General features: G+C 36.1%; 2 protein-coding genes across 15 annotated transcripts in view; both read left to right on the forward strand.

The window, feature by feature from the left end:
• Positions 1-2,600: 2,600 nt before the first annotated feature.
• Positions 2,601-22,280, forward strand: part of hnrnpdl (heterogeneous nuclear ribonucleoprotein D-like) — a 22,164-nt gene continuing 2,484 nt past the window's right edge. The window contains exons 1-9 of one of the 7 annotated variants that reach the window (XR_003716751.2): positions 2,602-2,819; positions 3,511-3,679; positions 3,756-3,917; positions 4,581-4,712; positions 4,786-4,891; positions 5,143-5,310; positions 5,949-6,043; positions 6,431-6,535; positions 7,127-7,424. Coding sequence is in view for 5 of the 7 variants with exons in the window: in XM_028805389.2 (XP_028661222.1) it covers positions 2,728-2,819; positions 3,511-3,679; positions 3,756-3,917; positions 4,581-4,712; positions 4,786-4,891; positions 5,143-5,310; positions 5,949-6,019 (900 nt within the window). In the remaining 2 variants the exon portion in view is untranslated. Of the gene's footprint in view, positions 2,820-3,510; positions 3,680-3,755; positions 3,918-4,580; positions 4,713-4,785; positions 4,892-5,142; positions 5,311-5,948; positions 7,425-22,280 lie in introns of those variants that run through there. The other 6 variants (XR_003716750.2, XM_028805389.2, XM_028805390.2 and 3 more) reach the window with 6 other exon arrangements.
• Positions 9,902-22,280, forward strand: part of hnrnpd (heterogeneous nuclear ribonucleoprotein D) — a 15,930-nt gene continuing 3,551 nt past the window's right edge. For all 8 annotated transcript variants that reach the window (XR_007935397.1, XR_003716747.2, XR_003716748.2 and 5 more), the window contains exons 1-5: positions 9,902-10,253; positions 14,100-14,268; positions 16,182-16,343; positions 18,430-18,561; positions 18,901-19,000. Coding sequence is in view for 4 of the 8 variants with exons in the window: in XM_028805385.2 (XP_028661218.1) it covers positions 10,099-10,253; positions 14,100-14,268; positions 16,182-16,343; positions 18,430-18,561; positions 18,901-19,000 (718 nt within the window). In the remaining 4 variants the exon portion in view is untranslated. The remainder of the gene's footprint in view (positions 10,254-14,099; positions 14,269-16,181; positions 16,344-18,429; positions 18,562-18,900; positions 19,001-22,280) is intronic.

Raw genomic sequence — 22,280 nt, forward strand, 5'->3', positions numbered from 1 at the left:
CCAATTATGGCAGTGTGTTTACCATATAAACAATATGGGCAGAAATCTTTGAAGAGTAATAGGACATGCCATTTGTTGTCCTAGTGGACTTCTCCAGCAGTGCATTATGCAGCAAGAACATTTACGGATTGCTTAGACCTTTTTTGAGCTCATGAGCCATTATCAGCATCCAGATCCCACCCTTAAGAGCACTACTTCCAAGAAACACAGTATTCCAGTGAAGGTGCAAATTCTTTCTAAGCTTGAGTCCCTTGCATTTACTTACATTTACTTATTTGGCTGACGCCTTTATCCAAGGAGTCTTACAAAGTTACATTTCTTTTGGTTTTCCAATTGGAGCACAGGTAGGTCAAGTGCCTTGCTCATGGTCATATGTTGCCAGCAGCAGAATTTGGATCCACAACCTCAGGCCTTGTAATAAGGATGTTTCATGGGGAACCTGCAGGCACATCAAGAGTAGCTCAGCCTTCTCTCAGTCAGATTTTGCCTTCTTGTCTGATTTTGGTCACTTACTTTATGACTGCCATTTTCACAATCTGACAAGCAATATATTTAGACTTTTCAGCAACCCCATTCCTATTCTCTTAAAGCAGGAGCGCCTGCAGGTCTTCATTCCAGACATTCTTAAATTAGTGACAATTTACTGCTGTTAATGAAAAAATACTACCTTTGCTATAATTTTAATTGTCTTTCATTTTAGGGTTCAGAACCCTTGTTTCTTTTTTCACCAATCAACAGCCAAACAATAATAAGATGCAATTTACTCTGTAAATGAGGGAAGTGCAGATTGCTCATGAATCCATTGGGTTCAGATTGGTTGCAGTTTGCATAATCTTTGTGAACTTTCCCCTGCCCGAGTCTGTCCAATATGCAAATCCTCACCTTTGAATCTATCTCCATCAAATTTTGCACAGATTCCCTTATTTGTACAGTGGAACACCACAGACGATGTTTTGTTCTGAAATATTAAAATGGGGCAGTGCAAGGTATAGATGATTGCCTGTGCTAATACATGTATTGGCAAAAGAGGCCCAGACATAATGTGCATACTGAGGAAAAACATTGAATGAATACTGAGAGTTACCTGCAAAGTCAGAAGTATTTGCAAAAATACTAATGATTATTTCACTGTGGGTAATTGGGACCCATCTACCATTGGTGGTGGTCAAAAACTAGACACGAAGCGAAGAAGGTATCTCAAAATGACATCATCTAAGAAGCTTTACAGGAATGCAATCGACATAGAGAGGCCAAGATACATGAAAATACCAAATAAACATGAAGGAGGAACACTAAGGATACATGTATGGCAAGATATCTTAAATATCCAATATTTTTATATTTATTCTGTTCGTAGCAAAGACACATGGTAAAGACTTTACAGCCAAAACATTGCATCTTTTACCTTCTTATCAGCATAGAAATAATCTTTAGCTTTTTATCCTTTGCAGATGCACATCGACACAGCCCTTATATGGTATGTATACTGATATACAGAATCTATAACTCGGTATACTGATAAAATGAAGACCAGGGCCAGTTATTGTAATGTATTTTAGACCATTTTCCTGTACATAAAAAAGACCATGGGGAAAAGACCAAGGATCTAATGGTCACATAAATGAAAAAGCAATTATATGAATTGAATAAATGAATAATTTGGGAACACAGTGCCACAAGTGCAAAGCACTGCTGCCTCTTAACCCCATTTGGGGTTGACCCCCTATTTTGTTCACTGAGAGGTTTTCATCCTTTCACTTTATCTGGACTCTGAATACGGTGTATGTTACGTTAACTGGCATATATAATATAAATTATACATATATATTCGACGAACTGGCTTCCCATCCTGAAATAGGAATCAATTGCTGTCCTAACAATGGAAAAAGCCATTCGAGAAACTGAAAGGTTAATATCGCCTTTGTACTAACTCATTCTTGATTGGCTGGCGCTATGCAAGTAAACCTAAATATTTTATGGAATGCACATTAGATGCAAAGCCAAAATAACTTTTGCATGTAGTTCACCAGACCTAATTGTCAAAATTATATTACGATCTCTTATGGTTCAATTCATCGCTCACATTCAACTGTTATTAAGTGTTCACAAACATTCTTTATTTTGTGATTATACATATTTGTGGAATTTATTTTTCTCATGCAGTTTGAAAAAAACGTTACTTATATGCAAACACTGTGGTTCTAAGATCTTGAGCGGGGCGAAGACCGTGGAGCTACTGATTTTCCAGCCTAAGATAAACTTGTTCTTTCGGTTACCTACACGAGCTCAGTATTGGTTTACTGTAGTTGTTTTCCAACCAAGTTCATTACAAAAGTAAGAAAATACTGAATCCATCACATTTGACTGTCTGGTTTTATTTTAATACGTGTCTTGTTACCATCATGTTATTTGTGATCTCTGGGAAACCACACGAAATTTCAATAATGCTCTACATTCTTAAGGCAAAACAAGAGGCGCCATTGTAGCCAACCTGCTATGATAACGCGATATCCTCGCACCTCAACTCCGCCCATTGCCTATCATTGACAGAATGTGATTGGGTCATGTTTGTCACGTGATTCTATTACGGTAACTCACTTTTCTTTCAGCAGCCTTCTCGAGGCCATTTTACACTGGGTTGTGGTGCACGTTTATTCTTCTTCGTGGTGGCTAGTATTTTTTAGGTAGTTTCAGTTATTTTAATACATTGAACCTTCTTTGTATATAATGATGGAGACCGAAGGACAGGTCGCTCTTAACTTGGAGGAATTTCCAGAAGGGTCGAAGATCAACGCCAGCAAAAACCAGCAAGACGATGGGTAAGCGACGTTCTGTGCGCCAGTGGAAACGTTAGGAAATGGCGATAATTTGCACTTTGTTCACCTTGCTAACGGAACATGAACTGTTGAAAAGTTAGATTATTTAGGCAGATTGTTTTTTGACTGTATACGGTTAAAAATGAGCGATTTAAAAATGTGCCCTTTTGAACATTTACTTTCTTCTCCTTTTATTTCGATGCAGGGCTGATGTATTTTGAGAAACGTAATTTTTTGGGCATAACAGAAGTAATCGTACTTTTTGTATTGTAGGTGAAATGCTGACCTACTTTTGTCATTGGGGGAGGGTGGCCAGACAGCGTTTCAATTACGTCAGGACCTTTTTGGGAGCCGCATAACATGTGACACCAGTCGCGCCATGATTGCAGTATGGCGATTTAATGCTCCACCTTTTCCGCCATGATGGACGGCTTTAGCGTGCAAGTAGTGAATAGCCGCATTTAATGATTAGCGCGGTGACCGCGTTTTGCACTAGCGACTAAACTCTCTCCGACCAATGAACAAAACTTCGTTTTGCCTAATATATGTATAATATACGGTTCGTAACATCAAAGGTGGTAGTCGCCCTTGGAGTTCATGATTTGCAGGAAAGGGGTCCCGTTTATTTATTTAAAAAAGATGGCAGATTTTTGCGTACACAAGCATTTCTTAAAAATTATTTGTTTAATTTTAGGAAAATATTTATTGGAGGGCTTAACTGGGACACGAGCAAGAAAGATCTAACGGATTACCTGTCACGATTTGGGGAAGTGGTTGACTGCACAATCAAGACAGATCCCATCACAGGAAGGTCGAGGGGGTTTGGATTTGTGCTTTTCAAAGATTCTGAGAGTGTTGACCGGGTAAGTGCAAGAACATTTACCACTTTAAACCTCTGTTTATTAGTTTTGTTAAGTGTTTTATTTCTCCAACCTTTAGGTCCTCGAATTGAAAGAACATAAATTAGACGGGAAGCTTATTGATCCAAAAAGAGCCAAGGCAATAAAAGGCAAAGAGCCCCCCAAGAAAGTATTTGTCGGAGGATTGAGTCCAGACACTTCTGAAGATCAGATCAGAGAGTATTTTGGAAGTTTTGGAACGGTCAGTAACTTTGTTTTCCTGAAGGAATTTGCTGTTTAGAATTTGAACGATTCCTGCAGTTCTCGAGTTGAACGTTTAAAGCACTTCATATTCCACCTATGTATAAATCTCGCCATCATACAATTGGTGTGCTGAATTGATCCACATTGTTAGTTGAGTGATTTCCTGGACAGGTATATTTTTGATGGATGTATTTATGTGGTCTATGCATTGATAATATGCTGAGATGTTATTAATAGCTACACGTGTAGAAGAATATATACATTTTACACTGAGTGTAAATCCCTTACATTTTGTTTGTCATAGCTCATGGTCCTCGTTGCCTGCCTTGATTTTGTCAGTTGCCATTTCTGCTGGCCTTTTTTTTTTTTTTTTTGTAATTGAACATTTGATTGTTTTGAGCTGCATAGAGCTAGTGGCAGGTATTATCAGTCTTTTTCCCCTCCATCTTAGCCTGTTGTAGGAAAAATTAGATTAAAAGTCACATTAGCTGCACATAAGAGTTAGCATGTGAAATATTAATTTGAAATTTAAATGTTACAAATGTATTCTGAGAAACACATCTCTAGCTATATACAAAGGTTATTTTGGCTTTGCAATATTCTAAATAGGGACTGGTAAACAAATTTCCCACAATTGAGGAAAAAAATGTTTCTTTTACAGATTGAAAGTATTGAACTCCCGAAGGACACAAAAACTAATGAAAGGAGAGGATTTTGTTTTGTTACCTATGCAGATGAAGACCCAGTTCAGAAGCTGTTGGAAAACAGATATCATGTTATTGGATCTGGAAAGGTATTCATGTGTGTTTACTTTATTTATTTTTGGAAGCAACTGGCCATTTTTAATATAATGATTTTATTTGCAGTGTGAGATAAAAGTAGCACAACCTAAAGAAGTTTACAGACAGCAGCAACAGAGGGGTGACAGAGGGTCATTTGGCAGGGGTGGATCAAGAGGTCGCGGAAGGGGGGGTAAGCATCTGTTTTCTTTTGAGTGCAAATTTTTGACTTGACAAAGCTTTTGCATCTTTCACATATAAATTGTTAAAAGTACTATAGTGTTTTTTGTTAAATTACAGTAGTCTTTTTCACATTTCAAGTTCAGTACTGGCCTGGATTATGATGTGTATAAGTTTTAAGTCTTTTTTTTTTTTCTTCTTTTTTTTCTCATATATGTTGTAGTTTTGATCTTTTTGAATGAGCCTTGTTTGTTTTTATTTTAGCAGGTCAAAGTCAAAATTATAACCAGAACTATGGAAATTATTACAGTCAAGGTTATGGAAGTTATGGAAATGGATACAACCAAGGGTACAGTGGATACAGTGGCTACGACTATTCTGGTTATAACTATAATAGCTATGGATATGGCCAGAATTATGGTGACTACAATGGTATGTTCAGTTGATGTTTGTTAATTATAAATAACTGGCTTTATTAAGATGTCAGTTGTGATCATCACAAGGTGTTTTTTCAAATTCTGCAACTAAATAAACATATTATAAGCCCAGTACATGTTGTATAATTTGTAGTCTTTGAATGTCTTCACTTCCTTATTCTGTATTCAAAAATATTATTTTACTATTCATAGGAGTTTATTCTAGTTTGCTGTTGGGTAGGTTGGCAAAATTTACTATGGTAATTTAATATTTTTCTATTGCTGTTTATTTTTTGTGTGCGTGTAGAACGTTCATTTGATGTAGCTCCTTAAGGTCTAATTAAATATCTAGTGGCCACCATGCATATGCAAAATTGAATAATTACTTGGGTCAGCTACAGAGGGAGAAATGAGATACGGATTTCTTCCATTTTTGCCCAACATTCAGTGTAAATTTAGATTGAGCTTTGCTGAGAACGTGTGGATTGCAAGGCTCGAGTGATAAGACAGTACAGCTTAGTTTGTATTATATTGTATTGACTATAGGTGTAAATATATCCTTAAGTGAAATAGCTGTATCGGGTGCTGTAATCTGTATTGTTTTAAAAGTCCCCCCCCCTTTTTTTTCTTTTTCATTTACACTTTGTTCTCTAGGTCAACAAAGTAGTTATGGCAAAGCATCCAGGGGAGGGACAACTCATCAAAATAATTACCAGCCATACTGAATTGAATCTGATTTTGAAGTTTAGGTAAGAATAATTTAACTATTATAGAGATGATTTTTAACTAAATGTAACTTTAAAGATCAATAGACAACCCTCAAACTACTTTTTAAAAGCTGAAGTTTTCACGGTGATTTTTAACCATGCATATAGCTTTTTTTGAGTGTGTTGTTTAAATTTATGTCTATAGATCTTTAACATAACAGTTCGGTTAGCAGTTTTGTCTTCTAGCCTCCAGAAAAACATAAGCGTTTTTCTGTAGTTTTTGTTTTGATAACAGGTTTTTCTTAAGGAGATAACTTAAAAAGAGACTTTTTAGCAATGTTAACAGGTAAAGTACTGCTAAAGGGTACAAATTAAGGACCTACTTTTTTCTTCCTAACTCTGATATTGTACCTTGTTTGTACCTGCCAGCGGGAACTTCATTGCAGGCCGTGTGTCACCCTGACCACGTCATTCTCTGGGGGTCGCACATAGCGGGCAGAGAGCAAGGCATGCACAAGAAAACGCTGTCCTGTGGTATGGTCTCTTCCAACTTCCTGTACCAGCGTAAAGATTAAAATGGAAACTACAGACTTTATTTGAAAATGGTTTTTTTAACAATTTATAAATTGTTTTTTGCAGGATTCTATTTAAAAATAAAATCTTAAATCACTTTCATGTTTAATTGTATTCTCTTTATTTTTAGAGTCATGTTTTTATTTCAGTTCTGGACCTTCTGTGATAATTTTTTTAATTGCTTAAACTTTAATGCTTGCTTTTTTCTTCATAGCTGATAGAGAAACCATCAAACGATAAACAAGATCTCAAATCTTAAAATAGTTTGTTAAAGATCATATGTAAACAGGCCTTTGAAAGTAAATCTTATGCCATATATTTTTGAATTGTGAAATCTTTGGGAATAAATTGTCATTTTTGACAGCAAGTTGGGAAGATGCATATTTTACAAGTAGTTTTAATTTATTAACTTAGAATGGTGTACATATGATCTTTAATTTGAAAATAAATGTAAGAATGAAAGTTGACAGCAAAAGAAGTTAATGCAACTTTCGACACCTTTAGTATCATTTTCTGTTATTTCCTAACATGCATTTTATCTTTTTCTTACAGGTGGGAGATTCGGATGGTGGTTCTGCTCGTTTTCCTGGTAGCAGAGAGATTCTAGTCCTTTTAAAAAAAAATTTTTTTTTGATGACCTTTTGTTTATAAACAAGTTCATCATACATGGTGTTACAGCAAGTGTCCAGTTTGTAAATAGCCATTCAGAATTTCTAATTTTGTTACTGAAATTTTTCCCATCTGCCATGTGGCTGTTGTTAATTCTTATTTGTTTTGTAATGTGTTCTGTTCCTTTTTATGTAACTCATTTTTTTGCAACCAAGAGAAAATTAAAGGGGGAATGATCCTGTGTTGCTTTGTCATTATTTACTAATAAGCTTTTTTTTTTTTTTTTATCTGGAAATTTTTAGAATATGGTAAACAAGTTTTCTATTTTATTACAACAAATGCTGTCTTTGCCTGCCTAATTGATTTTTTTAATTGACGGCTGTTCCTGAAATTCACTTACTGCAAACTATACTGGACCATGAAATTAATTGGTGGCATTTAGCTTATTAATACTGGTACTAATTGATGCACATTTTAAATGAGTTAAGTAATTGGTATGAGGATTATTTTCTAGCAAATACTGATTTGCCAAGAGGTTAAATATTTTTTGAAGACTTATGCTGCCATTTTATTTCTGGGTCCAGTTCACACTTTCTGTGGAGTAGTTTTTGGTGCAAATTTAAATGATGCCAAATCTACCTTAAGGTGGTGTTTCCAAGAAAGATTGTAATCTCTCATCTAAATGTAATAGGCACTGACTTGAATAATCAAAGTTGGTTAAAGTGATCAATAAAATTTGTCTTGGTGTTGGCTTTTTACTAACATCAATGTCATATTTGGGGTAATGGTGGAATCAGTACTGACCAGAGCGAGTGACTTTGTAGTCTGTAGCAAGCCTTGGATCTATAAAACTGCACTTTTATGGTTTTCTTTTGTGTGCATGCTAACATTTTAAATACACTGATTTATTTGGGAAATAACTGCCTTGTACAACAAACCACAAGAGCTGTCAGGTTGACCTAACCAGGCTTGTAAAAAGAAATACATGGGTTATGTACACCGGAATTCATTTTACTGAATAATTGTTAGTTTGTCCAACTCTAAATGTGTTTTATAGTTCCAACTATTGGCTATACTGTAAAGTGTTTCATAATGACCCAACATTGCTATAAGGTGGAAGGAAAGTGATCACATCTGGGTTTTTGGATATTGTACTATAACAAGTGGTGCTTGTAATTTCACGTCCCAAATTTGACCAGAAAGTGGTCAACGGGCAGTAAATGCATGAAATTGTACAATTTACAAAACTGGTACAGAAAATGTTTTCTTCAGAGGGACGTCTCTACGTGTGTGTGTTTAGGTTAGCAACCCTGAAGTCACTTGATCACGTTCAACATATGAAATCAAGCCATGAGAGGATCTGTTCCTGCTATGGACAATTAACAGCTAGCAAATATATGATGGAAACTATTCAAGAAATTTCTTTAGGTTGAGTGTAACAAGGTGTTTAAACAAACTATGCTGAGCAGGAGTTTTGGGTAACTTGAGCCTATCCCAGCAAGCATTATAATTTACGTTATTGGTCGGAGTCGAACCGGCATCCTTCGAGGTACCAGCCCAGATCCTTTAACCACATAACCGAAGCATCTGGTGCAAGGCACTAATAAGCCTATCCCCTGGTGACCACGCGACTCCGGCGGTCAGTTGAACATTATATAAATGTAAGGAATTGCGATTTTTCTCACTACTCGAAGCGCTCTCCACACAGCGAGGACCCGGGAAGCAAACCCACAATCTCTTTACTGCAAAGCAGCAGTACTACCCCTGCGCCACCTGTGAGGATAAACATCACCAAACTAACCTGCGTTGTCTTTGTTTTGATTTCTGATTTGATGTACATTATAAATTCAGGTTTTCATGATTATCTTACATGCATTAAAATGTGTATCTATTACGAACCTTTTGGAAGCCTGAATAACCCTTCCCAGATTGAGACGGTTCTTTGTCAAGTAATAGTTGTATAAGGCACCATACCACCTAGAAAAGTACATTTAAAGAATTACTTTTAAACGTGTGTATTTGCGTGCGAGTACCGTCTCTGATCCCAGCAAACTCGGCTGAAGATCACTTGTAATATGGATGTTAGGAATGTTTTCTCAAACATGTAGTTAAAGCTTTCCAAGACAGGATATTAAGCACCAGTGCTTCACAGATCTAGTGTCTTGGTTGCGAATTACATCCCACATGCCAAAGACAGCACAGGTTAGGATTACTGGCGATTCTCTCTCTAGGGTCTCGGCCCTTCCATGTTCGTTGTTCGCCCTCAGTAGGACGCGTCACGAAATGGCTCGAGCTCCCGCATCGTTTGCTGGGGTATGGTCGCTTAAAATGTCATGTATGTAAATAAAATGAAGGATGGGTTGATTAAATACTAGCGTTAGTATTTCGGGGGCAACCTGGCTATGCCAAAGATTCACATGCTGAAAAGTATTAAACGTAGTAATCGTGGTGACACAATAAAGCCAAAACTAAGATGTTCGGTATTTTGCTAAGATTAACACAAAGATGCAAACAAAACTTGCACTTCAAGATCGGGGTCAGTTTGCCACAAGAAACGGGTTCTCAGAAAACTGGTCTAAAGATGATAAAGAATCGCTAATTACCTGCAGTTCGAAACGAAGATTGTGTTGTGGCGATGCGCATGAGCGCAGACGTTCTATTAAAAAAAATGTCTGCTGACGTTGAGGTATTGTCATCAAGGAAGCGCCTGTAACGAAAGGACGTCGAAGACGTCACTTCCGAGTTGCCGCCATTTTGTGATCGGCGCCATTAGTCTGTGCGGCTCGGAATAAATAAAGATCTAGAAATCTAACCCGAGAAGAAGTTCTCGTGTGTTTATTTTTTATTTATTTATTTAGAATATATCTCTGCTTTACTCGACATTAAACACCTTAACAAGCCACAGAACGACCGCTATGTCCGAGGAGCAACACGTCGGAGAGGAGGCGGTGTTGAAGATGGAGGAGGCGGCGGCAGACAGCTGCGGAGAGGTTCAAGCAGTGGTGGAAAGCGCCTCCGGAGACTCGGAGGGAGCCAAAATCGATGCCAGTAAAAACGAAGAAGACGAAGGGTGAGAGTGGGAACAGTGGCACGCCTGGCTCTTTGAATGTTTTAATGAAATGGGTACAGTCAACTCTTGATGCTCCCAATTTGTCTGTTCCTTCTACCGGCTAGCACCATTATTTATTTATAATTATCTGACTTTAGCGTATGTTGATGTTAGTAAACGTGTGCCCTCCCTTTAATTTGCCACACGACGATTTATTTGGTTTAATGCATGTCATCCTTTTATCAGTACCTGTAAAAATTAAACCACCCACGTGAGAAGCCGGACGACATTTTGAAACTTTAAAAATGTTTCGTTTTAATCTCGACAGATATCGGCAATATAACAGTTTCTTTCTAAGTGTGTGAATTTATTATGGTGAAGAATCCTCTTGTGCCGCCGCCTCTGCGGCGTTACACTGGCAATTCGTAATCTGACATTTAGCGGAGATCCGAGATGCTACAGAATGATGGCCACACCCTCTCGTTCTATGGGCGTGGTTTAGTCCCTCTGTAATGCCGCATCGCGCACCTTCATACGTCATTCTTTTGCTCCCCTCCTTGTACCTGCCAAAAAGGCCGTGCAGTAGTACTCTCTCTCTCTCTCTCCCCCCCCTCCCCCTCACACACACACTTATTTATACATATAGAACAAATTATGAAATCTTGCAGATGTAATTTTTGTGATACAGTTTGCTTAATTTTTTTATAGCTACCCATATTTATCATGATCATGGCTGCTGTGAGGTAGCCAGTTTTATTAACCATATTTGTGGCTACTCTGCTTGTTACTTCTGTGTTTTTATGTAAAAAGATTCTTCTTCATATACATATATTTTCAGTTTTTTTTAGTAAACAACAGCAATACTGTATACAGTTCACCTTTCTATCTTTGGTGTAAAAGTGTGTTTAACTGATACTATCTTGGTAGGCACAGCAGCATAAACATAACTCCTGTTGAAATTTCTGAAGTTCATCCCTGGCAGGTCTTATTTGCTGTTTTCATTTTGCATTAGTAATAAAGTGATTAGGGTGTGCAAAACATCATCCTACTACCATTTGGAATCTCATCTGAGATGGTTTCTGTCTTGTATATGATGCTGCCAGCATGTACTTGTAAGCTAGGCCAGCTGAAGGGTATGTGGCACCTCAAGGTCACATTGACTAATGGTGCCCACCGAAAAGTCTTACAAAAAATATTACATTGGAGCACAATCACTGGCACAACAATGGGTTATCAACATTTTGTTCCTTCTTGCAAAGCTTAGTGAGTTTTACATAAGGTATTAGTTGAGGACTGGTCCACCCTGAAAATAGGAGCATATTGATACTAGTATTATGTGTCATCTATAAATATAGGTAGCAGCTCATTCATTTTTGTATTATATGGCATCTAAGAGCCTGTGCCCCTTACATATCAGAGCATGTTCATTTTAGTATGTGATATTGATGATCAGGGAGGGTCCCCATAAAGTTACATACTATGTGATACACTAGCATTTGCTTGGATAATCAAATGGGTTGTTATGGTTTGGGGGGGTTCTAGAGCTTGGATATGCCATGGTGCCCTTAAGCTGGTGCCTGCCCTGCCTTTTTCTAGAGCTAGTCTTGGGATTACATAAAATGGGTTATTGGATGGGTCTGTACATTTACTGTTATGCTTGTATAAATATTTGTTTATATTTGAATAGCATTTGCCCAGTTGTTTATATGTGTCTTATTTAATGTAGTGCATTCTACTATTTAGAATTGCATTCTTATACTTCATGCTCACACCAGCCATTACAAATTTTTTTTATGTGAAACATACCTCATACAGACTGTTTTTGTCTCTTTGGGCTAATTAGTCAGGCTTGTGGGTGTATTTCAGTTACTCTTATAATGAATCCCAGAGAGAGAAGCCCTGGCATCTGCAAATTCTACATCATGTTTGCTGGTTTGCTGGCAACAATAGGGTCAGCCAACGAGGAATTTCATCCTCGGTATGCTGTATTTGGGATATACAGGTTCTAGACACAAACTCACAGAGGCAAGAGAAGTTCAATTTTTTATCCTGCTTACCAAATATGTAGCCCTGTATAATAAGTAAATATGGGTACGTGTGCAATCAACTCACCCAGGCTTGGTTACTGCCCTGTACTTAATACAGAAAGTTTAAGCTTTTTCCCCTTAGATGTTAACACAGATTAATTAGGTCTAATAAAGAATGGGAGTTTCACACTGTTATGAGGCTCAGTTTTGTGAAAAGGCCAAATTTTTTAAACCTAATTAAAGAGAACCAGCAACAGAAATAATTAGGGTCAAAGAGAAGAATGTCCCCAAAATGAATGATTTTTTCCCCATAAGGAGTTGGTCCAGATTGCATCTTGTTATTGTTTAGCCATTGGTAAAGGATAAAAAAAAGGTTTGAAAACTAAAAAGTAAGTTAATTAAAATCAAGGCAGAAGAAGTTTGTTTCTTTAGCATAATTAATTAGTTACTAATAAAGTGGCTGTAATGAAAACCTAAAGCCACTGTTGCCCTCAGGGATCTTAGTTTGACTCCCTGTAGTATAGTAACAACATCTACTCCATTTTTGTTGACTTGTTTTGATCTCCATCTCTCTTTCTGATACATTTTCAGACCTGTTCCCTATGTATTTAAACTTTTATCAGTTACTTTGTAGGTCTTCCTTAAATTCGCCTTCATGTCAGCCTAGAGAGCCCACCTCAATCCTTTAACTCTTTGCCCATGTTGACTGTCAGGCTGCATGTTAGTGTGTTGACTGACTGAGTTTCGGGACTTTGAAATGTAGAGCCAACAACACTGGACTAGAATATTAGTATATTTCAAGTAAAGACTTTTATTACATGTGTCAATTGTAATGTTGAATTGTGCTATCATATGCCTGTTGTCACATGTAGGTGAACTGTCTTGTTTTTAAGTTTAGCTAACTGGTCTGTGGTCTGAAACACATTAATTACCACTGAATTATACATACCATGTTTTGTTTTTTAATCAATGTATTGTTCATGTTTTAACATTATTTAATAAAAAGACAGAAAATTGAATGTACACTGCTTAATTTTTATTTTTTGTTCTGCAATTAATGTGTCTAAACAAGTCACTTTCACTGTTATGATAAAGTAAGATGTTCTTTTATATTTTGCAAACTACTCTTGGTTTCAATCTGTGGGGGCAAACATTGTGTCTTAAATTATTTCCTGCCCCGGAAGGAACACATGCTAAAGTACAAATGTACAGCATATGCATGACATTTCCTATTCAATTCCTCAAAAAAAAAAAATTGGGATCCCTAAGTTCTTTGTATTAAATAATAATAAAAAAAAATATCTGGAGTAGAAAGAGGTCACAGACAAGGTTGTCAATTGTGTGAAATAAGACTGTTGATATAAAGCTGAAAACAAGAGAGACTGAAGTTATGACTCCTGCCATGTCCCATAACTTGGAGGATTCACTTGGTCAAAGGTCAACATGTCAACAAACAAAGACGTGAATGAAAATACAGTTAAAAGTCAAAGAATGTACTATTGTTCATGATTATAGTGGTAAACTAAAGGTTGTACATAATTTTTTGGTCTACTGGTAAAGATCTAGGTGGCACAGTATTTTGTTTTTCCATTTTTAACATTGAAAGACCCTAAAAAAAAGTATTGGCATGATCATCTGCACTATAGCCCTGTATTATTAATGGATGATGCTGACTGTTGAAAATCTCTTTGTAACAGAAAAGTTTTTTTTTTGTTTTTGCAAATGCCAGTTGTTTGGGGAAATACTTCCTATTTTGCTCAATAGTTACGAAGATGTAATAAGAATAAAGTCTGTGCCTTTAAATTTGCACTAGAATAAACAGTGAAACCTCTTTCAACAGGAAAATGTTTGTAGGTGGGCTCAGCTGGGATACCACAAAGAAGGATCTAAAAGATTATTTTTCCAAGTTTGGAGAAGTTGTAGACTGCACACTAAAATTGGATCCCATCACTGGAAGATCGCGGGGATTTGGCTTTGTATTATTTAAAGAAGCAGACAGCGTCGATAAGGTATGACATATTTAAGTAACAACATCTAAACAAACCGTATTATAGTTGAGTTTGTTTAGTCCGCATGGCTTGGTTTTGTGCATTCTTAATTTTGTGTTGTCAGAAAGCCACAATTGCGTATTCATTTTGAAGGAATCGCTGTAAAAGATCTTTTATAAGATAGTTGCAAAATAAACAACATGAACATACATATTATGTATTAATACTTTCTAATCCTCATCATTTTTCCTTATAAAGTAAGATTGTTTCTCTTTTTAAATGTTATTTTTTTTTTAACTCAATACCTTTAGCAAATATGAAAACAATGTTATAGAACTCAAAAAAAAAAAATCCAGGAAGATAAAAGGGCAACATTTTACCTAGATTTGTAGAAACTTGAGTATTGTTTGGCTAAGGTGAACTTCAGGTGATTTATATTGAGTTTGACTTTTTGTTTGTGAATGACCACAAAGAACTCCCACTTATTGTGATGATGTAATTAGTAACTGTTTGTTTTGATTATTTATTTCATTCATTAAAGTAATTATTTAAACCTACAGTTATAAAGCTGTGATTTGCATATCTCCCAGGGTGGCAAAAACTGACCACTAAGCATGTAAACAAATACATAAGAGAGGAACTCCCATTCAGTTTTGTTTTTGTAAAAAAAAAACATATATATTATGTAGTTAGTGTGAGATAGACTATTTAGATAAATGTCTTCAAAATTTAGTTTCCCCATAGCTAGCAAAACATCTGGCCTCTAAAACATTTTACTTACCCTCAATGAAAATGTTAGTAAGCCGACTAAATGGCAATATTCTTTTTCACATATTTGGCATTTTCGTGTATCTAGTGAGCCATGCTTGTTTAATGTCTGTATTTTTACTCCTTGCTGAAAAAAACGAAATAATTTATGTTAATGGTGCTTTGCTTTAAATATAAATAAATAACAGGCACTTTGCCCAAATAAAAACATTTTTTTGATGTTATTTTTGTAACATTGATAGAAGCCTGTGTGGAAGAAGCACTCTATAAGGATGTTTTGTTCTCCCTTGTGACACAGCATTGTGGCATCTTTCTTGGATTGTAAGCAGAAACCATACAGTATGCTGTGTGAAAGATATGATAGGATAAGACTCGAGTCACTGATTTGAGAAAGATTGACATTTACAGTATTTGCAAATACGAGTATTTAGGCCTTGCATGCCTAGTTTCTCTATGCTTATGTAACTGAACACAAAACATAAAAACTGATTGATTTGAAAAGTGAAAATGTTTTCAAGCTTGGCCATCCAATATGCTGCACAAAAAGTCCTAATAGTTGACAACATTTTTATTTTTGATATTAAACTGGATTACAGTATTGTTAAGAACATTAAAATTTGCTTGAAATTAGTGTATTTGACTATAGTTTTGAAAGAGAAATCTTTTACTGTCTAGTCTGTCAGTTGGTGGAGAAGTACCTGCATGGTTAATGTAATTTTGCTTGATGTGGCAGTCAGTGTAGGTGCCAGGTGGGTTTTGCTAAGGAGAATGATAGGAAACAAAAGTTGAGGTTAAACGTATTGGATGAAATGAAAATTCAACTTTATTTGAATTGCTTTTTATTGTTGCTTAATTTGATCTGTTGTGATTTCTTGAGTTAGCAGTTAAATATTTGTTACCCTGGTTATTCATAACATGGAAATGACATGATAAGCAATGATTACTCAAAAGACTGTAAGAGATCATGTCCAAATGGCAAATTTCATAATTCAGAGTTGAATATTTTGTATTGCCTTTGGTACACATACTAATTTTTTAAGGAACACAATTTAATAGTTCTCATTTTGAAGCAAATTTATATGTATGTATCTAACATCACCTAATGATATAGGCTTTAAAGAGTTAACTGTTAAGAGTTAATGTTACATGGTGTTTTTATTTTCTAGGTGATGGAGCAAAAGGAACACAAACTAAATGGAAAAGTCATCGATCCTAAAAAAGCAAAGGCAATGAAAACAAAAGAACCTGTTAAGAAGATATTTGTTGGAGGCCTTTCTCCAGATACACCTGAAGAAAAAATTAGAGAATATTTTGGTGGTTTTGGAGAGGTACGATACTTCTCTTTTACTGTATTATCTATATTGCCTTATTTGTTCAATCTCTCTGATTTTTTTTATTTCTTTTAAACAAAGAAAAAATTCATGGCAGAATATACTGTATATATCCACTTGATAATGTTCAGTATATTCAATGAAGCATGTTGTTTCTTTTCTGTTTTGCTCTTAGTTTTGCATTTGTTCTTCATTGCAGCAGTCTGCATTATTTGTGAGAAGCCAGAGGCTCCTTTTATACATGTCCTATGGGGTGTGGCGCATGACTAGTTTTCCAAGAGTGTTTCTTTACTGGAAGTAGAACACACACCACTAATTCTTCAAGTGGCAGTCATACCAATTTTTGTGTTCCAGTGAAATTTAATACTGCAATAAAGCAATGGGTGGCCATAATTTAAAAATAAAGTTTTAGTTTTGTGATTATAAAATATTTAAGTTCAGTTTTCATTTTATTCTTGACTATATCTAAATTCTCAATTACTCATACTTGCGTCTTTATAGAAGCTCAAGGAAAATTTTGATTAAGGTTAGTATTGACCACACATTTTGTTGAGAAATAGGGGGTTCTCCTTTTTGTTCTAAAACTTGTAGATGACTATAATCATTATACAGTTTGTTTTGCTGTATTAATGTATACTTGTGTCTGGTTTAATGCATCATACATAATAGAAAACAATTATAAGTTTTAGCAATATATTACAATTTGTCTCTGTTGCACCTGAAAACATTTTATTATGATGATCTTGATTGAGTACATGTAAATAGAAATCAAATATGTGCTACCACTGCTGACTAATATAAACATCCTATGCCTCCAAAATGTCTTAATTAGTATAATTGATTTCTTTTTTTTAATTACTGATTTTTTTTTTTATTAATATAGAAGTGTTTAGTTTGTAGGTTGTAGTTTGTTATTTTGTGTAGTTCCTTTATGTGGATTGAAGCCCAATACATTATCTTGCATTCTTTTTATTTAACCTGAGTAATTAATTATGTGGATAAGAATGCAAGTAAGGATAACCTAACAATACATTGTGAGATAAAATAATTTCCCATTAGAAGTAGTAGTTTTCTTTCATAAGGGCATTTTCCTGTTCAGGTTCAGAAATAAAAATAGAGTAATGGAAAATTTGGAACTGGATTTTAGTTTGTGTCTCTGGTTATAAGGATAAGAAATAAACTTTAGTTTGAGATACCATCTTACTTGGAATTCTGTGGTGTGAAATTGTTTCATCCATTACAGATTATACATGTATTTTATCTATTTCAAGGTATAGCTGAGTTTTTTTTTTTTATATATAACTTAAGGTGATACCCAACATCCCCACAGGCATGTATGTTAGAATAGTTGGCGACCCTAAATTGACCCAGTGGGTTTGTGCTGAGTGAGCTTGTGATGAACTGTCATGCTGTCCATGTTTGCTACTTGTCTTGTGCCAGTCCTATCAAGACAGGCCTCCTGCAACTCAAGGATACATGTTTTATAAAATCACTAAGTGCTGGCAAAAGATGTGGAGTTTTATTTTCAATTTACATTATGAACCTCTTTAAATATGAATATTTATTCTTAAAGTTGACGTTTGTCATTTTTGGCCTTATTCATCATTATTTCATACTGTATATCCTGTGCCTGTTCAGACACCCCCAACTATTTTGATATCTATTGCCCTAAATAAAAAGAAATGCTTAGTAAGCATTAGCCAATCCCCATTTCCTCATGGCTACCTGTTAATATTCAAACCCTATGTTACATATCTAAAAATATAACACCACATAATTCCATTATCCTTGTGAATTTATGGGTGGCACTTTTTTCTTTTATAAATGATTTTAAAATTTAGCCCGTATATAATAACAAATGAGCAAATCAACACAGGCTGTGGTCGGTGTTCTACTAAGCCTCTTGCTTTACAAACACAAATATTTCTTTTATTGCTTAGTGTATTAGGATCAATTTTGAATGAATATTTTTTAAGAAATATTCTCAATTCTGTACTAGAGATACTGTAGGTGAATATTACATGACTGTGTATCCATGCAATATTATTATTGTGAAATAATTTGGGTTTTTGTTTTACTGTAGGTGGATTCAATAGAGTTGCCCATGGAAAACAAGACAAATAAAAGGCGAGGGTTCTGCTTTATAACATTTAAAGAAGAAGAACCTGTGAAGAAGATCATGGAAAAGAAATACCATAATGTTGGACTAAGTAAAGTAGGTTATTTTGAGACTAAAGTTTTTAGTAATACAGTGAAAGAGGTATTTGAAAGCTAATGCTTTTCAAAATATTCACAGTATCATTTAGAAAGAATAAAGTCTTGTAAGTGTTAGTAATGTCTATTGTAGGTAATTGTTTTGCTTTGGAATATTTTGTGAATAAAATTGTTTGAGTATGGATCAATATCCATACTCATTAGCTCAGAAGGCTAATTACTAATCAAGACCTCATTACAATGTACTATTTACTGTGGTCTATGTTATGTATTTTTATTTTTTGAAGCTAGAGAAATCTAGAAATTACTGGGTTTATTTATTTATTTATTCTTTTGACAGTGTGAAATTAAAGTTGCCATGTCCAAAGAGCAGTATCAACAGCAACAGCAACAGTGGGGAGGCAGAGGTGGTTTTGCAACAAGACCACGTGGAAGAGGAGGTAATGTAGCTACTGCGTTAATATTAACATACAGGTGACACTATATTGGAATACATTTATAATACAGTGGGTATAGAAAAGAATCGCCCCTTTCAAAATATTCCGTTTTTTGCTTTACAGCCTTAAATGGAGACACATACACAAAGTATTTCTTCACAGCTTTACTTACTCAATGCAACCTATAGGATCCAAGTGAAAGATATCACAGCTACAGTTAAGAAAAAATATAAAAAATCAAAAACAAGACATTCTGACATTAATTAATAAAGGATCACCCCCAATGTCAATATTTTGTTGAACTACATTTTGCTTTAATGACAGCCTTGATTCTGTTGGGATACTTCTCTTTCAAATTTGCACATCTTGAGCAATATTTGCCCACTCTCCTTTACAGAACTGTTCAAGTTCGGTCAAATTGGATGGTGAGCGTTAGTGGAGTGCTATCTTCAAATCTTTCTACAGATTTTCAATGGGATTTAGGTCTGGGCTCTGACTGGGCCACACAAGGACATTCACTTTTTTTGCCTTCAGCCTCTGTGTGGTCAGTTTTGCTGTATTTTGCCCCATCCATTTATCCTTCTGCCCTAACGAGAGCCCCAGGCCCCTGCGGCAGAGAAACACCCCCACAACAGGATGCTGCCACCTCCATGCTTTACTGTAGGTATGGTGTGTTGTGGAACGTGAGCTGCATTGGATTTCCACCAGGTGTACCGTTTGGTATTGAGGCCAAATAGTTCGATTTTGGTCTCATCTGACCGTAAGACCTTTTTCCACTTGGCATCAGAATCTTCAAGGTGCATTCTGGCCAAGCTCAAACAAGCTTTAATGTGGCCTTTCTTGAAAAGTGGCTTAAGCCACAATTGTGGAACGCTTGTGAAATTGTTGTCATATGCACACAATGACCACTATTTGCCATAAAATCCTGTAACTCCTTCAAAGTGGCCATTGGCCTCTTGGTAGACTCTTTTACCAGTTTCCTCCTTGCTCTTCCATTCAGTTTGGAGGGACAGCCAAATCCAGGGAGAGACCTGGTAGTACCAAACACTTGCCACTTCTTGATCATGGAATTTACTGTGCTCCTTGGGATTGATAAAGCCTTTGAGATTTTTTTTGTATCCATATCCTGCCTTATGTCTGTCCACAACTCTATCCCTGAGGTCTTTTGAAAGTAGCTTGCCACCCATAGTCAGTTGTTTGCTGTCATTTGCACTACCAAGCAAGGGAATGCTCCAGGAACAGCTGTTTTTATGATTCACTAATCACACTGATTACAGCTGATCACAGGTGGAAGCCAGTAACAATGGTTTGCAAGGGAAATGGTGGTTACTTACACCTGGCTGAGTTTACAAATATTGTTTAGGAGGGGGTAACCCTTTATTAATCTCGGTATTTATTTTTTTTTTATTTTTTAAATTTCTTCTGAACTGTAGCTGTGATATCTTTCACTTGGATGTTATAGATTGCATTGAGTAAGTAAAGCTGGAAAAAATATTGGTTTGTGTATTTTCATTTAAGGCTGTAAAGCAAAAAAAAGGAATATTTTGAAGGGGGTGATTCTTTTCTGTACCCACTGTATGTTTTAGTTTTGGACAAAAACCGTTGGACTTCACTAGCTTTATCTGTAAATTTTAATACAGTAATCCCTCCTCCATCGCGGGGGTTGCGTTCCAGAGCCACCCGCGAAATAAGAAAATCCGCGAAGTAGAAACCATATGTTTATATGGTTATTTTTATATTGTCATGCTTGGGTCACAGATTTGCGCAGAAACACAGGAGGTTGTAGTGAGACAGGAACGTTATTCAAACACTGCAAACAAACATTTGTCTCTTTTTCAAAAGTTTAAACTGTGTTCCATGACAAGACAGAGATGACAGTTCCGTCTCACAATTAAAAGAATGCAAACATATTTTCTTCTTCAAAAGGAGTGCGCGTCAGGAGCAGAGTCTGTCAGAAAGATAGAGAAAAGCAAACAAATCAATAGGGCTGTTTGCTTTTAAGTATGCGAAGCACCGCGGCACAAAGCTGTTGAAGGCGGCAGCTCACACCCCCTCGGTCAGGAGCAGGGAGAGAGAGAGAGAGAGAGAGAGAGACAGAGTTTGTTTTTCAAACAAAAATCAATACATGCCCTTTGAGCTTTTAAGTATGCGAAGCACCGTGCAGCATGTCCTTCAGGAAGCAGCTGCACACACAAGGTAGGAACGTCCCTATCGTCTAGGTGTGCGAACAGCCCCCCTGCTCACACCCCCCTACGTCAGCGCAAGAGAGAGAGAGAGAAAGTAAGTTGGGTAGCTTCTCAGCCATCTGCCAATAGCGTCCATTGTATGAAATCAACTGGGCAAACCAACTGAGGAAGCATGTACCAGAAATTAAAAGACCCATTGTCCGCAGAAACCCGCGAAGCAGCGAAAAATCTGCGATATATATTTAAATATGCTTACATATAAAATCCGCGATGGAGTGAAGCCGCGAAAGGCGAAGCGCGATATAGCGAGGGATCACTGTAGTTCTGAATCTGGCTTATTAGTTGTTGGTGTTTCTCAGGCACTAAATCATTCCTAGTGCCCTGTCCTTTAGTGACCTTTTTTGACACTTGTCTGTTAGACTTACATCAAGTTCTCCTGAGAAACCTGTTACAACTGTTGAAGAAAGCAGCGTTTACTGATCATGAGCTTTCCATACATCCAGTCATCTCTACATTTGCTTTTTATTTTCTAAGGATTTCATTGTGGGGTTTTCCCCCTCAAACATTTAGCATTATTTCACTTATTTCACTTGAATTGTGCCCTCATTTGGTTTCTGTGTGTTTGTACTTGTTTTATACTGTGCAGGTCTATTTGCTTGCACGGGGTTGTTGTCTTAACAAATGAGTATTTCTCCCAAGTGCCGATGTGTTAGCTATGATAGCCACATCTTTCAGTGAAACAAATTTTCACTAAGAAAAACTGAAATTGGGAGGACGAGTGATAGTTAAATATTTTCTATGCCGAGTCTTGATGCTTTTGTCCTCCTCGCATAGACTATGTCAAGAAAGTTCTGGGGCTATTTTGTCAGCAGGTGTAAGGTATAATAGTGCTTCTAAGTATTGTTTTTACTTGCCCACTTATTTTGCTCAGCCACAACTAAATACTTAAGTGAAGAGTAAAAAACATTGATCTTTATAACTATATCCTTGCATTAATACAAAATGTATGTATTAGTGACAAAATTAAAATAAAATTTTCATAAATGCATATTAAATAGAATAATTTATGCCTTTGCTATTTGATCAATATCAACATT

The sequence above is a fragment of the Erpetoichthys calabaricus genome, chromosome 7 (genome assembly GCF_900747795.2).
Source record: "Erpetoichthys calabaricus chromosome 7, fErpCal1.3, whole genome shotgun sequence".
In the NCBI taxonomy this organism is placed as follows: domain Eukaryota; kingdom Metazoa; phylum Chordata; class Cladistia; order Polypteriformes; family Polypteridae; genus Erpetoichthys; species Erpetoichthys calabaricus.